We start from the raw sequence: 17,538 nt of genomic DNA on the forward strand, positions 1-17,538 counted from the left end.
AAGGACTACATTGGTAAAATGTTTAGATTTTTGGTTAACAGATGACAAAACCTGGGACTTTTCTTCCAATGAGGGACACAGCAAAGTAAGGGCAGTTAATGACAACAACGTGAGGCTGTCTGCCCCAGCCTATCTAATCAAAAATGCTGAACAACATATGGCAGTTCCTGTGTTTTCTCAGTTTCCCTTGTGTCCTGCTGCCTAATAGAGAAAGCAAAATAGGTTCTGCCTCTTTAGTTTTGTTCAGAATGAATTATAGCCCAGAGCACTACGTGGCTTTCCCCTACTGGAGTTTCAAGTTGTAAATTATGGATAGGACCAGCCTGACTCCCGCCTGTGCTGGAGATTTAACAATCAGCAAAACAGTGTGTGGTTTGCACTGTCAGTAAGGGTGTCTGGCACGCCATCCAGGCTGGGGATGGGGGAGGGACTGCTGACTTCACTCAACTTCTTCCAGACCTATTATGTGATCTGGAGCCTTAAAAATGTCTATTTATGTATCTGCTACCAGCTCAGAGCAGAGCATAATCATGGTTATCTTCTCTAGAGATTAAGTGTGCTGCAGAGTTAGAAGCACATCATGCCTGGAAACCCCCAAGTTCCTCTGTGCTGAAGGCAGTCTTTCCCACCAGTAACTAGGACCAACTATTGCTGCCTTGGGAGGCCAGAACTGACCCTCCTCCCTCTTCCAAATCACAACCTGCATTTCTCCCTTGGCCAACAGTGGCTGATGGTGGTGGCAGAGGGGTCATGGCTGCTAGGACAAAAGTGACCAAGACACAGTTCTTCCTGTCTGCTGGTGAGGGTGGGAGCACTGGGATGGCAAGAGGAAACCTGCTGAGCTCCAGCTGCCCTCCCTGCCCTGGGAGATGCTGCAGGTGGGATGGTGCTCCATTGGTATAAACATGATCCCATTCCTTACCTCTGCATAATCAGCCACAAGCAGGAGCTCCACGTACTTCGTAGCCTGTAGAGTTTCCCTTTTCACCTGCAGGAGCAGCAACACAGGTTGTTCTCTAATATACCCCAAGAAACTCTTCAAAAAACATATGTACAGGTCATTTTTCCCAGTTTGTTTCTCACTAGCCATTCACCCCACCCCATCACACACAGAGACCTCCAGATGTGATTGACTTAGAGCAACTAAGTATCACAAATCAGTTTAGCTACAGCAAGTGCCCACCTGCCTGTCCTCAGCCCACCTGTTTGTTCACGCATTGGATGCAGAGATTTGTGCAGGAACAGCTACAGCCCACAACAGTCCCCAACGTTCATTTATTTCCCTGCTGGAGCTGCTACTTCACAACCAGCTTGCTACAAATCCTCTTAAATATTCTCCTTCACTTCACTTTCTCAGCTATGCTCCCAGAGAATGGCAGGCTTCACGGGCTGGGAAGAGATGGGCTATTTGGAGCATCGTGCACGGACCAGGCTGAGGCCCCTCACCCTCTGGCGTGGTGGTTTCATCCCAGTTGTGAAGTCCCTGAGCCAGTCTTCAGCTGCATCCCCAGTGTCCTGGTAGCCACAGGCTCCTCTCTGCAATCTCAGGTTGTCCACCCTGTAAATCCAGTGCTGGTTTGGGCTGTTGGGGGCTGGCTCCAAGATATAGCTGGAATTGCTGCTCAGTACGATAAGTCCTCTGTTGAAACGGGAAGCAATAAAAGGGAAAGTTAATTACTATCACAGCAACTGGAGACAAATCCTTCTTCTGCTGCTGCTGAATTCCCAATTGACCCTGGCAAGACACTTATCCTTACCAGGCCAGTCAGTTCATTAATAAAAAGGATAGGAATATTTTGAGTTCAGAGGGGAAATCCCTGGGCTTCCATATACTAAAATGTATTCAGTGGGCCTCAGACATTAAGGGACTGTTGGAGCATGTGCTGCAACAGTGCTAACCTGAGAAGTACCAATTTTTTTAATATACAGTTTTTTCTTTAGGGGCAGTGGAAGCTTTTCAACCAATAGGAGAAATTTGCCTCTAACAGAACTGATATGACAAATGTGAAGACTTTATTTGTCAACAGAAAAACCAGAGTTTCCTCAGGCAAGTGCACATAGCCAGATGGTTATGGTTTTTCAATAAGTATGTTAGAGCCAGGAGAGCTGGAAACCTGTGTTCAATGCCTTCTAGAAGATGTGTGGCTCAATGGGCAGCACACCTCCCTGTGCAGGCTCAGAGTGAGAACAGCCACGTGTGCTCAGCTCATGTGCCTCCCCAAAAGTTTTCTAACAATGTCAAAGAATTGCCAGCAGACACTGACAACTCAGGGACAACAGCAGGAACCCTGCTGCTTGGGCACACTGAACATCTCTGTCCCTCTGCAGCTGGAAAGCAGAGCTTAGGAAAACACAGGCTGACAGAAGCACAGCACACCTGTGGCTGCTTTTGCTTTTGGATTATTTATTGCAAGCCACAGGTGGCTGCACTGTCCTGTTTATCTCACTGGACTCTTTGGCCCGTGCTACATTCACTGAAGATGTCTCAGGTTTGCTTTGGCCCAGGCTGTTTCCTGGCTGGAGCCAGTCCCATCAGCCCAGCTTCCAATCAGCGCTCCAGAGCAGATGACCACTAATGTCAATAAAACCTGTGTGATGTTTTGGAAACAAACTCTGAGATGGTGTAAATGAATGCAGCTCCTTGGTCGCAAGTAACCATTTACTCCTGGCTGAGGATAAAAAAAAAACTCTTTTCCTGCCACAGACTCCATCACTCCTAAAGCAAAGGTTTCACATGCACAACACACACAACGCTGGCACCACCCAGGGAGAAAGCAGAGAGCTGGGCTGACAACCCAGGAGGAAATTCAGACTTGGGAAGACTTTGCCCCAAAACACAAACTTGCCAGCTGTGAGAAACTGGGAGAAGGAGCTGGTTTCTGCATTACTGTAGAGTATTGAGCTGAGACATGGTGAGTCCTGTCCCTGCCTGTAACAGATGCAGCCCTGAGTAACTAACAGGAGCCGTTTGCTCCAGTGGACTCTTGAGTTAAACTCAGTGATTGCAGCAGCCCGCGTTGCCAGCACACAGGGGAAAGGGGCCAGGAGCTGGTACTAATGACACCCCAATTTCTGCATTTTCCCCAACATGCGCCTTTTAATGCCCAGGTCTGTTGGCTGGGTGGCCTTCAAGAACAGTTTTATCCACACAGAAAGAAACAGGGCAGCCAGGCTGCTGGGGAGCAGAGCTCGGGTGGCAGCACAGCAAGGAGCAGGGCAGAGGCATTCCCGCAGCTCCCGCACCACCAGGCACTCACCGCAGCCCTCGGCACGTGCTGAGCGTGACGCTGGAGTGCTCCCGGCCCCGCACGACCCCGTGGTAGAAGCAGTGGTCCTGGAAGGCAGAGGGAGGCAGGGTTGGCAATGGAGCTTTGGGGATGGACACGAGCTATATTTAGGCATCGCTGAGTCCCGTGCGGGCGCCGCCAATACTCCAGTAATTGTTCTCTTTCCGCTGCATTTGGCAGCTGACTGTCGTCACTAAATCTCTGTGACTCTGCATCGAAATTTGGCCTTTCAGCTGCCATGCGTGGCCTGTGCCAGAGCATCAAACAGCTCCTTGTTGCCAGTAAAAACTGAGAGCTTTGAATCCCCAAGGAAGCAACTCAAATGGCTGCAGCACTAAGGCCGACCCAAAGCTTTCTGCCTGTAACAGGAGCTGCCTATCGATGGCTGCTGGCCCTGGGTCAGGCCCCAAAGGACGTGACTTCAGCCCCAGAGAGGGTGACACCATGGGCGATGGGGAAGTAAGTCCCTGTCTTGGGGCTCCCAGCAAGACAAAGACAGCCTCTGGCAGGGACAAGGAGGCTTTGGGGCAGAAACACCAACATATTCATCATATCCCTTCCCCTCACCCCAGGGCAGCGTTAGGAAAGATGATCTCATGGGGATTTTATCTCTTATTTTTGCTTCGCGACCAATGCACATCTTTGTGCTGCTGCAGCAGAGAGCCAGCCAAGGCCTGCATGAGATGGGAAATTTATGGGACTTTTGCTGAACAGCAGCCAGCTCACAGGGGCTTGTTTTTCCAAAGGCTGGGAAGGTCCCCAGCATGGAGCGCCCAGTGGCAAAACTAAAAGCAAGAGGATGAGCAGCGTGAGGAAAAAATGATTCCCCAGCACCCAGAGAGAGGGGAGCAATGCTGGCAGCTGACCTTGGCTCTCATAGCAGAGCTCAGCAAAACAGCAAGATGTTTTTACCATTTTTGGGGGATGGAGCAGCTTTCTCACAGGAACCTCCCAGGTCAGAAAGCCGGACTGCCCTCCCCTTCATCTTAAAGCTGTGCGAACCTGTGCGCTCAAAGAAAGGCTCTGGAGGAAGAGCCTCCCTCATGTCTCTGAGCCCCCTGCCTGGTCTCCCCTGCAGCTGTGGAAGGGAACATGCTCTGCACTCACCGTGTGGGTCAGGGGGGTGGTCTGGGCTTGGCCAGTCTGGCTGTAATGGGTCTCGGTGTAGCCTGGTGCAAAGAGGTTTCTGCAGACACAGTGGAGGGGGAGAAAGAAAAGAAAAAAAAGCCAGTTAGACCTTTCTTTAGGCATAGATTTATGCTTCGTAGGGGTGCTAGAAAATCAGCTAGATCCAGCTCTTCCTGCAGTCAGTGTAAACATTCCTGTTGCTGTGAACCACTGTTGTGGACTCGGGGCAGTCACTGTTTTCTGCCTGTAGTGTGAAACCAACTGCAGCAGCCTGTGAGGGCAGGCAGGTACTCACAGGACACCGGCTGTGCTGTATCTCTGCACTCTCCTCTGGGAGATCAGCACGTTTTGCCTGCCAGGCCCTTGTTAACACGCTGTCCCCAGGGAGCAGTGGCAGCTCCTGATGGCTCCAGAGCCACTGCAGGACCGTGCCACAGGCTGTGCTGCCCCGTGCAGACCACACTGGGATGGCACAGGGTCAGGAGGTGGAAGCACAGCCGACCTTGCCACATCATTCTACGTGCCCTGGCAGGAGCTGAGCGCTTCTCAGGGAGCACATCCGCTTCTGAAAGGGTGCAGCAAGCCATCTAAGTGCTCTTTCAAGCCATTTATTAAATTAAAACAAAAACAGAGAGCCTGTTCCTGAGTTCAATTAGGCACCAAGATCCAATTCCAGCAGCTGCAAGTGAACAACTCAATTTTTACATGGTAACTTTTTAAAAAAAAAAAAAAAAACAGAAACCCAACATCATCATTGACCCCTAATGGGTACAAGCCTCTGTGCAATTTCCTCTCTATTGCCAAGTTATACCCCAGATATACTGGGATTAGATTCAAAGCAAGCTCATCACAGTCCAGTTCAGGACACGTCTGGGCACTGGTGTGAGTTCTCAGCTTAAATCCAGACTGTCTCCAGTGCCCAAATCTGAGTACAATCATAAACCAATCCGCATCTGCGTTTCAACTTCTGCCCAGAAGCCAATTCACATCTTTGTTCCAGGAAAATGCTGATTCCTGAATTTGAATTTGTTCATGTCATCCTCATGTACACAATATTCTCCCTGTCTTCAGCCCAGTATCAGACTAAAAGTCTATAAAAGGAGGTCCTGTGCACTGAATAGAAAGCATTTTGATTTTGCTCCAGAGGAAACAGCCTTCTCCTTCTTTTTAAACATCTGCATTTGCTAAACAGTGATGTAAAAAAGTACAGCAAGTCAAAATCTGGGCCAAACCAAGAAGGTCATATCCTGTGTCCATCTCAGCAGTCACAAATGTAGGTTTAAAGCAGTTTTTTAAAACAATAGCTTGACTTCCAAAAATTTGGAGAAGGATCACAGAACATGCCCCATCGATGAAACACACTTCTGCAGCAACCCCATGGTGCTGTCAGGCCACCAGAGTGCCACATTTGCCATCCACGAGGATGCCACATGCACCCTGGGCAATGCATTACTAGATGCAGCTGCAGCTCAGTCCTTCTACATCCCTGTTTAATGCATTCCATGCACTAGATTTTAGACCTGTGAACTGCAAGAAAGCAAGAAAAAAAAAGTTTTCCTCTTTTCTTTGCCTGATTTCTTTAGGCTGGATGAAGAATCAGAAGCAAACCCAGAGATTTTTCCATCTGCCCTGGCTTTTGGTATGTGGCAGTCAGGTCTAATCTACCTTGAAAGCCTCTCTGTTTAAATAAGGGATTGGGTGCTTGTGACATCTAATTAAATTAGGTCAGAACCACAGGAAACTGAACCTTTTATCAAAGTGTTTGAAAATGCTTTGCCCATCTGGCATCCACACCTGAATAAGTACTGATGGCTTACTGATAGGCAAAACCCTGGGCCACTGTTGTGTTTGATAGCATTTGATGTCAGGAAGATAACAGCTTTTATCTCCACTTTTAAAGTTCAGCATAGCCCAGAAAAGCTAATTCTGCCTCTTTCTGATGTGTTAATTCTCATCACTAGGTGCTGTCAGAGATCAGAAGGCGAGTTTGCTGCAGTCAGCTATCCCAGGTCTGTAAACTGAAGATAAGCACCACAGCACCATCCCACAGAACACAACTCCCTTGATCTCCCTGACTGCAGCATGAGGGTGCAATAAACAAATATTTAATCAACAGATTGCATTAACAAGGAAATTGTTCTGAGCAGTATCAGGTATCTGGTCTGTGTCAGGAGAGCAGACAGTAAACCAGTGTGTATGTGTGCTCTTACAGCCAGACACCAGCCCATGGTTTACAGTAGCTGAGGCTCTGCACAGCCTGCTTGTCTCATTCTCAAACAAGCACGCTTATGTTTTCTTCCTGCTCCTTTATTCTTGGAAAGCATTTGCTATGAATAGCTATTTTATCTCTCCTCCAGCACCAGCCATAAGACTCCTCAGTGCTGTGACTCCTGTCCAGCCCCAGGGCACTGCTGCCCAGCCCTGGTGCTGAACCGAACCGTGCTGAGCACCACAGCCCAGCACACCAGATTTCAAGGCACAGGATGATGCCACACAACACAAGATGTGTGCACATCTTTTCCTATCTGCAGAGTCAGGTTCTGGCCCCTTCTCGAGTAGATTAAGGTGCTGAGAGCTCTGCTTGAATTTTTAAGGACACTTACACAGCTGCTGAAGTGAAAGTCTGTGTCATCTCCATGTTACAACTTTCAAGGCTCTCTCCACCAGTTGAATCCTACCCTACACCACAGGCTCCCTATGAAAAGTCCAGTTTCTTATTCTGAGCTTGAAGCAGCCCTGTTTTGAAGACAGTTCCCAGCCTTTAATGCAGGGGAGCCCTGGGGCTCTTGCAGTACTAAGAAGGGCTGTCACAGTGGATTGCACAGTGTGTGGTGAGGAGGGCAGTGAGGAAAGAGGAAAACAACAGGACATCTTGCAACACCCTTGGGGTCCTATCTCACTATGAGCCTGTCAAAGTTCATTCCCAGCCCAACTCACTTCCTCAGCTAGTGCCAAGCTTTCACCAAACTGTAAATAAACAGCAAATAAGCCTTCTTGCCACCTCAGAGTGCACCACAGTTACCAGCCAGTCTTGACCCTCTTCTCCACATATACCAGTTGTTGGATAAACAGGAGATAGACATGCATACCCCAAAACCTTATCTGCCATAATTTCAGGACAACATCGCTGCCAAGTTGAACAGCTGATTCCAGGGGAGCTCAGCCCTGCAAAGCACAGATGGAACTGCTTGACCATTTCCAGAAGAGCACAGAGCTCACCTCCTTGATGGAGAAGGAAAGTCTGGAAAAAACAGCACAGTTTGATGCTTTCTTCTCAGTTACATTACATATCTTAGTGACCACTTCTCCAGCAACTCACACTGAAGCTGCAAGAGTTTGGATGCAAAATAACATCACCTAAAGCCTTCTGAGATCCAGTCAGGCAGCTGGCAGATCACTTAGCACACATCATCTTCCTAAAAGGCAGCACAGAGTCCCTCATTAGAGGAGTTATCAGGATGAAGAATTGATGAAGCCAGAGGAAAACTTGGTTTGGATGGGAGTACTCTCCTTTGCTAAACCTCGACAGCAGCTGCAGCCTATTTGAGGCCAGGGTAAGCTACACAGGGACCCTCAGGATGTTCTAGAGAAGCCCTCACACCTTTCCAGCAGGGACCAGCTTTTGTCAGGATCAGTCAGTCCCCAAGGTCCAGCTCAGCATCCAAGTTCAGGGTGGAATAGCCTGCTTTTGGCAGGGTTTGTTCCCCGGAAAGCCTTGGGAGCCGGGTTAAATACAAGCACGGAAGCCAAACGAAGGAAGAGTGGCTCGGTGCCATAATGTACAGATGGCTTGGGACTGTTTCTGCTGATGACCGACGTGGAGGGATCTTGGTCCCGCTCCAGCCTGTCAATGATATCATTGTCTGACACAAAGCCCTCCTCCCTGTGCCGCTGTGCTGCTCCCTGGAAGGGCCCTGCGTGTAGAGCTGACAGGACATGGCAGCCTGGCTCTGTGCTGAGGGAGGTCACATACTTCACTCATGAACTGATGGTTTTGCACAGGAGAGACAGGCTGAGGGTGCAGGGCTTTCTTGGCAGGCAGCTGCCCCTGTGGCACCCCTGGGGATGGTGCAAGAACAGGCCTCCAGCTCATCTGGCCACTGCTGAGGAGCAGAGAAGCAGCTGAGGGGAGAGGGGCTGCACGGCACACCCAGATGCTCCTAAAAAACAGCAGAAGTAAAACTGAGGCCCTTCTTGCATGACCAAGTTCACTTGAGGGAGTGCACTTTTGCCAGCTGCTCTGGAGAACCTCACCCCTATTTTCCTGATAAATGAGAGCAGTTTTCTATTGCCTGTGAAACATCACTTGTTAGCACAAGCCTGAGGGGCTCAGAGCCCTCCCTCCCAGTGGACCACCATGAATGTACTCAGTTCCACCAGCCAGAGATCACCCACAGGCACCCAGAGGGCCTGGCAGCATTCTGGTGCTCTTGCTATTTGGAGCAAGAAGGATTTTTTATAATTTGGTCCCATTGGCAATCTTTTTTGGGTTCATTTTTACAGAGAGGCTAGTCTGCATGGACCTCTGCCAATTTAAAAACACCCAGTAGTATCCAGGAGATGGACATGGTTTTTATTTCCTCCCCAAAACCAAAAACCAAATGGTCCATGAAGCTCTTGTGAGAAACATCAACATTAATTTTTCAGTCGTGGGACCAAGAAAAGTGAAGCCTTCAGTCTCTTACATCTCTTTCCCTGTCTCTTTCCTCAAATCACAATAAATCTGTCCAGCCAGGCTGCCAACATCTGGGGGTGGAGGGAATTGATTCTCCCAAGAAACTTTAGACATCATATTTCCATCTACAATTTGTGGTCCCACTCCATTGTCTCTCAGCAGGATCCAAGTAGGGTAAGAAGGGGAATTTGAACTCTAACCTCCCAGTCACTTAAGTGTTCCCTAAGGTCAGAATTTATTATCAAAAAACTGAAGTGACCCCAAGTTGAACATGACCAACACATGACCCATGACAACATGACCAGGCAGGTCTGCTTTCCATATCCATCACTAGTGGGAAATGGGAGATTTCAAGTTTCTGGAATATTCCAGTCAAAACCTGGCACTTCATAAAACCAATGAAATCCAAAATTTTTTTCTTGGTGAGTTCCATCCAGATGAATCCTGGAGCCCTTAAGCTCCCTTCCTCAAGAGCTTTTGCTAAGAACATGCTTATTGTGCAAACACAGCAGTTTGGAAGGAAAAAGTAGCTTCCCAGCTATTGAGATGGAACTAAACAAATCATTTGTAGGTTCTGGGAAAACCTCACAGTCTAAAGACTCTCCATCCCCTTTTGCCATCTGCATCATCTGTGACATTCACTGTGTAAATCATGTTAAAGAACCCAAGGAAGATTTGTCACATAGCCCCTCAGCTTACCAACAGGAACCATAAAAGTTGCCCAGAGAGGAAAAAGGAAATAAAATAAATGGAGAACTGGCTGATAATGGGTCAGTGCACAAAAGATTTAAAAGGCTTCATTTCCTTGCCTCTTCCTCTCTGCCCCATATAGAGGAATCACTGAATAATCCAGGGGAATCAGGAGGCTGAAAAGTAGCTATGGCTTTCCAGGTCCCACCCCTGTTTTCCTAATGACTCCAAGAGACAGTAGAACAGGATAAACTCAATTTCCTTCTTTTACACAACCCTTACCCCCTCCCCATGAAGGAAGACCATTAGACACTGATGATGTGTAGCCCATCAGAGGAATAATCTCATATATCCTTCCTGCTCGGAAATGGGCAGCAACTTCACCTCTTCCTCACTCAGTTGGTAGGAGAGGTCCTGGGAAATGTGCAAAAGCAGGAAACAGTGAAATACAGTGACACAGAAGTACAAGTGACACAGTTCTCTTACTGCACCGCTGAGAGCATCAAGTGGGGTGGGAGTGCTCATCCCCTACCCAGGTGGGGCTAGAAGAGATTGGGAATGATACCACTTTCTATCAGAGCCAGTTGCCCAGGAAAAAAAAAACCTATCTGGATGGCTCCCAAGGTCAGACCAAATGAGCTTTGGACTTCCTTTGCAGTGTCCTCAGCCAGTTGCTGCACATCTCCTTTGGGGCTCTGCCACTAAGTGCCCCTTGCCATCACGGCTGTTGTGGGCAGGCAGCATCCAAAACAGGCAGCTAAAAATCCAGGCTGCTCACAGGATTCACTTGCAGGCAGGGACATCCCCTGGAGAAGCCTCCACTACCCTTGGCATCTGAGAGGGCCTTTCCCAAGTCTATTCTTCCCATGAGAGACACAAAGTGGAAGAGAACAGGGAGGAAAGTCTTGTTCATACTTTTCCTGAACTCAGGTTAAAAGACAAATTCCACGCAGGTTTCTGCTGTGCAAATATGAGCTCTCCACTAAGAAAAGACTCACACCAGGCACTGCTGCCACACACATTGAAAGCTCTCAGCATCCCCTCCCTGTTTGGCTCAAAGCTGCTTTTTATTAACAAATGCAAATGCCTTTTACAAAAAGTCACTTTTCATCCAAGGTTTGCAACTCAGATTCTTCCGCTCCTAAGCCCCAGCCAAATTTAAATCTGCTTTATAGGCATCTCTCCATATATTTGTTGTTTGTGCAGCTCTGAGCTTTCCAATCCCGCAGCTGCAGGACATGGTTTTGAGTCATTTAAAACAAGCTTGAGTCGTTTGGAGGATATACTTTTGTCGTTATTCAGAAATATTAACTAGTGTCATGAACTCTGCTTGGAACTAAAGTGTGGTTCTGTTTTCTTATCAAAATCCCAAGCAGGAAATAATGCAATATTATGGTAATGCAATAACTGTATTTGTAAATATATGAAGCCCAAATGTAGATCTGTGCTGATCTTATTACAAAAAACAAGGTTGTGCACAGCTCTGAAGCAAGATATGCAATAATTCCTGTGTTTCACTTCTGTAGATGAACACAATGTCCTTTTCATATGGAATATGAAATCACAGGCTTGGTGTGAACATTACTTCCACATATTGAAACCAGCACCTTTCTTCCAAAGCTACTGCATCCCTACCAAAGCTGTACAGATTATGCCACGTCCCCTACTTTTCAAAGCAATCTCATCAGTTCTGTCTCTCCATAAGGAGAGTGGTGAATGTGTAACAAGGCTGCCTAATCCCCCAAGAACATAATTTTGAGCAGTTTTAGTAGCTTGGCAAATCTTCTGTCTAGCTTTGGGAACCATTGGGTAAATCATATCCCAACCAAACCCAAATTATGCCCATCATTTTATGATTTGAGTGATGGGAGTCTGGTATGTGGATACAAGAGCAAAACAGGGGTCAGGCAGGTGTGTTCACACCCCTGTCCTGAGCCCAGGAACAGAGCTGGAGCACAGCACCAACCTTGGTAGCAAAGCTGGTTTCCAGAAACTCCTCTAACTTGAGCAGTTAAATGACACAGAACTCTGGGTCTTATTTTAATTTCAAAAGCCCCAAGTACCTTCCTTGAAGTTGCAGTTCTCTTACACCCACTTCCATGTGAACTCAAAACCAGGAGCAGACAGACTTTAGACAACTTTGAAGGGACACTTCCCACTCAGGAGATTTCACTTTCCTTCCCACTGTCTGGGCACCCAAAAAACTCTTCACAGAAGTCCTGGATGCTGCAACTACTCAGCACCCCAAAGCTCAGCTAAAATCTCAGGCTTCCCTGTAAGATCAGCAAGTGCAATAATGAGCTCCTGGGGGCTGTGGAGCAACCCCAGGCTGGGAACCTGAGGAGCCAGGCTGGGCTCTGCCTTGCCCCACACTTCAATAAGGAAAAGCAGTTTGTATTCACTTAGAAGTGCTCTATGGATGCTGATAAACAGCATCCACAGGGCTCCCAGGGATGACTTCATCATTCCACTTTCAATCTGAGTGTCTCTACATTACTTCTGCACCTTCGCAAGCCTCTGACAAGTGGAGCCTCTCCACTAATCAAGCTCAGACTTGCATTTTGGCACTGCATCATCATCTTTCTTGAGCAAGGACTTTGGGCTTGGCAAGACTCCCTCATGAAACACTGCTATCTATGGATCACCTGCATTTGCCACAGAAAATAAAAACAGAAAACTCCAAACCACTTGCTGCATTTCACCAGCCCTAGCAGGGAGATCCATCCTGCAGTGGAAGTGTGTGCACAGGCTTAACCCTGTGTGTATACATCTCAATGAATGAAAATGCATTTCAGGAAATAAACACAATAGAAACCTTCTATTATTATAATTCTGTTTACTAACACCAGCAATGAGCTCTTCTGTGCTGGAAATAGCACGGCACGGCTCCCACGAGGCACCTGGAGGCAACGTCATCATGCTTGGAGCACAAATGGACTAACTCAGCAAGGATCCTTTCTCTTGCCAGCTTCCACTGTGCCAGAAACATTCACCTTTGCATAGCAACTGCAGAATAAGCAAGACCTGACAGTCCTGGAAGGAGACCCCCAGCAGCATCAGCAGTTACGTTGCTTCCAGGTTCAGTTCAGAGCCTGGCTTGGTACCACTGTCGTCAGCAACAGCTATTTTTCCTGCATTAGACAGGATTGAGTTAGCAGTGCTCGTGGTGCCTGGTCTCTATTTTCCCAGCTGAGAGATGCCAAAACACACAGAATGGATAGTGGTTTCTGTTTAGTTCTACACAGGTGCATGACTGCCTGTCAAAAGCACCTCGCTTTTGCAGCACTGAAACTCTCAGTAGCTTATTACAGGAAACACCTTGTAGGATATACTTTCCTTCCATCAGCCATAGATTTCAGGCTTTAATGCAGACAGGGCTAAGAAAAACCTGGTTTTCCTCCACAACACTGAATATCACTTAGGTTTATGCACTGCCATCAGAACTAGTACAAGACAGAACTTCTACAGACAAGCTTCTTGAGCTGAATTTCCAGCTGCTCTTCCTCCACTGAAAACTAATATACTCACAGGGCAGAGGGGCTCTGGGGCAGCATCCAGACCAGAATCCTTCTACCTACCTAAATCTCCTGCAGCTTCAGCTGAATTAAATATGCATCACACCCTATGATAGCACACAGCATTGCTGTCTCATGCCTGAGAGGAGGCTGCATTTCCCTTAATGCAAAAGCAATTTTTCAGTCTACTTTAGCATGAAGGGCACTAATGGAATTGAAACTGTCAGACCATTTCTCCTAGGAAGCAGAGCAGGACCTCTTTGGCTCACAGCAAATAAAATCCTCATTAGAGTCACACTGACTCTAAAGCACTGAGCCATTTGGTAAATAGGGAGCTTCATATCAGCAACATTTTCCAGTTCATGTAGTAAGAATTATGATGTAAAAATAAGTTTACACACTGAGGGTCAGGTCACCATCTGCTTTTTGCTGACAAAGCTCTGTTACACTCCATGCTGCTTAGGTGATTAACATCTGAGGGGACTCAGACTTGGAATAACCTTGAAATCCAGAGAAGGACTTCCTCATCCTGTCTTTATCAAAACCCTGTTGAAGTCAGTGGAGGTTTTCCTGTTGATTTCACTGTAATCCTTATTCATTATTTTAGTGAGATCACAATGCAAGGCACAAGCACACTTACCTATTTTTCTCCAGTTCCAAGATGAGCTCCTGGCCTTCTGCCTTTACCATAACTTCAGCTCTGAGTGGATGCTGCGTGTAAGAGATACACCATAACTACGAACACATCCACAAACACAAATTGTTTCCCTGGGAATTGCACCTTAAACCACTCCTTGCCTTCCTCCTACTTCAGACCTGAAGTGATGGGGAAGGGAAGGGATGGGCTGTGGTGGCTCTGAGCTCCAGGCACGCTGCTGCATCCCACGGCACAGCCATGCAGAGCCAGGAAGCAGTACAGGCACACTGCTGGGATGCTGTACCTGGGCTAGTGATCCTGGTGTCTCAGGAGGAATAATGGGTTCAGACAAGGCAAAGTGCTGGTGCTGGAGCACTTGGAAGGAGCACTGGGTGGAAGGAACGCGCTGTACCCCCCTCTCCTGTACACTGTGCCCCAGAATGAGCTAGTTAACCAAAGCTTCCTTTGTTGTCACAGCAGAAAGACATTTTTAGGAGCCTATTTCAGGACAGGGGGATTCACATCTCTTCCAGAGATTTTCACATAGTTCCTTTACTCACAGAAAAAGACAGTAAAAGACATGCAACAGAGTCCCTTGGATGTCTTTAGGCTCTAGCCATTGTAAAGACAGTATTCCACAGCTGCTGTCGTTTAAGTCCCAGGCTGCCAAGGGACTGGAAACCATGACAGCAACTTTCTAGTGTGTTCAGGCACACGCTACAGCCCTGGCTTGCAATCTGTCTGCAGCTCTGAAGGAGGACACAGGACAACAGGCTCCCTAAGGCCTGCTGGTGCGAACAGAACAGACCCTAATTTCTTAGTGGAATGGCAAATGCATACACTATAACCAACCATTTAAAAAAGAATCATTCAAAACACTGAAAACATAGAATATGCTTTCTAGAGGACCAACTAGAAGGACCTCTGAGGTCTCCAGTTTTACCTCCCTCAAAGCAGAACCACTACACCTAAGCTCAGCTCGGGATTTCTGAGTCTGAGTGCTTTCTCATAAAGGAAATGGATGAACAAATTTCCCAGAAGAGAAATAACTCATTTGATAACAACACACTTCTCTATTCAGCTGAAAGAAAAAAAAGAAATTATGACAACTGGTGAGAAAATTAACCCATAGTACTTTCTAAATCAATGCTGAAGAAGATTTTGCGGAACACAACAACTGAAAGTGAAATAAAGCAAGACTGACTGAATGGGACTCTCTGATGATAGGTCTGTCAGCCCAGAGATATGCACACTTGTCACTTCATCAAATCCAACTTCTTTCATCAGCTCCCTGCTCATATTCTGGGTTTTGTTCATCCTTCCTTCAGTTTCCAGGATTTTGCATCAGGCCCCCACAGATGATGCAAAACGAGTTAATACATTAAGGGCTAATTCCAAGGGGCTGAGTTTCATTTACAACCACAGGTACTCAGTACATCTCAGGGTAATTCTGTGTTTCAGTAACTAAATGTAACTGGGGGGTCTGAGGGTCTCCATCACTGTAAAAGTCTCTTCACAAAGGTTGTGCAAACATCATTATTATGAATATCGCCCTCCCTTCTCCTTCAGTAATCCCACTGCTCCAGAGTCCATCAATTGCTGTGTAACTGAAATATCCCAGCTGCATATAAGCTTTGCTAACACTCATTTCAGAGCCAACAGGAATTTGCCTGAAACAAACCAAGTACAACCCCTGAGACCCAGCAAATTTATACAATGGGAAACGCTGTCCAGATGTATTTGCATCACTATCAATAACAGAACCAAAACCTGCAGGCAGCACTGCAAAGGCACTTTAAAGAGAATTAAGATCATGAGAGAGTCATTGTAGCTTTTTTTTTGTGTGTAATATGACACAATAATAAGTTTTAGAACCCCCAAATAACAGCACAATAATAATAATAAATTAATAATAAATACTCAAGAAAAATCGTGGTATCTCCCCATAAAGCTTCCCCTTTTTTTGGTTCACAACGTAAATAACACCCTCTGGATTTTCCTCTTTCATTTGATTATGCAACTGTAATTGCTTCTGATTGTGATAACACAAAGGCTGAGAAGTTGTGTTTGTGTTAAGTCTGGCACCCCAGCAATTCTCAGAATGGCCAGAGGCTATTGACACCCCACTTCATCCATCCATGTAACAGAAGCAGGGCTGTGATCTGTATCAACATATACTGTGTCTGAGACACAGTTAAACCCACCTGAGCTACTGGTTGGCTTTTTTATTTTAGTGAAGCCCCCTCACAGCTGGGATTTGTAGAATCATAGCACAGTTTGGGTTGGAAGGGCCCTTGAAGATCGTCTAGTTCCAACTCCTCCTGCCATGGGCAGGGACATCTTTCACTAGACCAGGTTGCTCAGAGCTCCATCCAACCTGGCCTTGAACACTTCCAGGGATGGGACACCCACAGCTTCTCTGGGCAATCTGTTTCAGTACCTCACCACCCTCACAGTCAAAAATTCCTTCCTAATATCTAATCTAAACCTGACATCTCAGCTTAAAGCCATTCCCCCTTATCCTGTCGCTCCATGCCCTTGTAAGAAGTCCATCTCTGGCTCTCTTACGGAACTTTTAGGTACTGGAAGGTGCTACAAGATCTTTCCAGAGTCTTCTCCAGCTGAACAACCCCAGCTCTCTCAGCCTGTCTTCATAGGAGAGGTGCTCCAGCTCTTGGAGCATCTTCACTGCCCTCCCCTGGCCTCGCTCCGACAGGTCCATCGGTGCTGGGGCCCCCAGAGCTGGTCACAGCACTGCAAGTGGGGGTCTCACCTAAGCAGAGTACAGTGTCAGAATCCCCTCCCTCGACCTGCTGGTCACACTGCTTTTGATGCAGCCCAGGACACAAATGGCGTTCTGGGCTTATCTCCCCCTAAAGCAGATGCCTCTCTTCAGCTGTTCCCTAAATGCCACTGATTGTATGGCCCCACTCCCGTTTCACAGATCAGGTAGATACATATCGAGGTTTCAAGGCATGGTAGAGGGCAGGGTGAAAGCAACGCCCAGATATGCCAGCCAGCTCATTCAGCTTTTCCCGGGATCCAGATATCCAGATCCTGGCTCATCCCCGCGGCTCGTCACAGGTTAACAAACCCAAAACGCGCATCAACAGGTGCTGCACTAACCGCGACATCTTCCCTGCGCCTGGTAACGGTGAGGAGGCTTGAAAACAAACCAGAAATGACCTACCTTGTGGCTGCCGGGGCCGCCCAGGGCTGCCCAGTGCGGCACCACCACCTCGGGCTGCAGCTGCGCTGCGGCTGCGGAGACAAGAGGAGCCGCTCAGCACCCCCGGCCCCTCCGCACCCCGGGCTTGGACAGCACGGAGCCGGGGCGGGAGAGGAGAGGAGCTCTGCGCTGGTTGCAGGAAAACCAGGAGGATCCCCCAAGCCACCCACCCACCCACCCATCCATCCTCCCACCCTCCCTCCCCGGGGGCTCCCGCAGCCAGAGGCACCGGCGCGGGGCGGGGGTCACCCCGCACTCACGGCGCGGTGGCTGCAGCAGCAGCGAGAGGGCGATGCCGCAGAGCAGCCCCCGGCCCCGCATGGCTCCGGGTACGGACCGGCTCGGCCGCCGCCGCCCGCCCTATAAACCCGCCCGCC

The 17,538-nt window shown here is 47.9% G+C and overlaps 1 protein-coding gene across 1 annotated transcript in view; it reads right to left on the minus strand.

The window, feature by feature from the left end:
- ADAM19 (ADAM metallopeptidase domain 19) overlaps nucleotides 1-17,483 on the minus strand; it is a 31,539-nt gene extending 14,056 nt beyond the window's left edge. The window contains exons 1-7 of the mRNA XM_017828198.1: nucleotides 17,422-17,483; nucleotides 17,123-17,193; nucleotides 13,936-14,006; nucleotides 4,395-4,473; nucleotides 3,258-3,334; nucleotides 1,447-1,639; nucleotides 923-988 (exon numbers count right to left, since the gene is read on the minus strand). Coding sequence (XP_017683687.1) covers nucleotides 923-988; nucleotides 1,447-1,639; nucleotides 3,258-3,334; nucleotides 4,395-4,473; nucleotides 13,936-14,006; nucleotides 17,123-17,193; nucleotides 17,422-17,482 — 618 coding nt within the window. The 5' untranslated portion in view covers nucleotide 17,483. The remainder of the gene's footprint in view (nucleotides 1-922; nucleotides 989-1,446; nucleotides 1,640-3,257; nucleotides 3,335-4,394; nucleotides 4,474-13,935; nucleotides 14,007-17,122; nucleotides 17,194-17,421) is intronic.
- Between the last annotated feature and the right edge of the window lie 55 nt (nucleotides 17,484-17,538).

This window comes from Lepidothrix coronata, unplaced genomic scaffold (genome assembly GCF_001604755.1).
Source record: "Lepidothrix coronata isolate B3197 unplaced genomic scaffold, Lepidothrix_coronata-1.0 Scaffold146, whole genome shotgun sequence".
Taxonomy (NCBI): domain Eukaryota; kingdom Metazoa; phylum Chordata; class Aves; order Passeriformes; family Pipridae; genus Lepidothrix; species Lepidothrix coronata.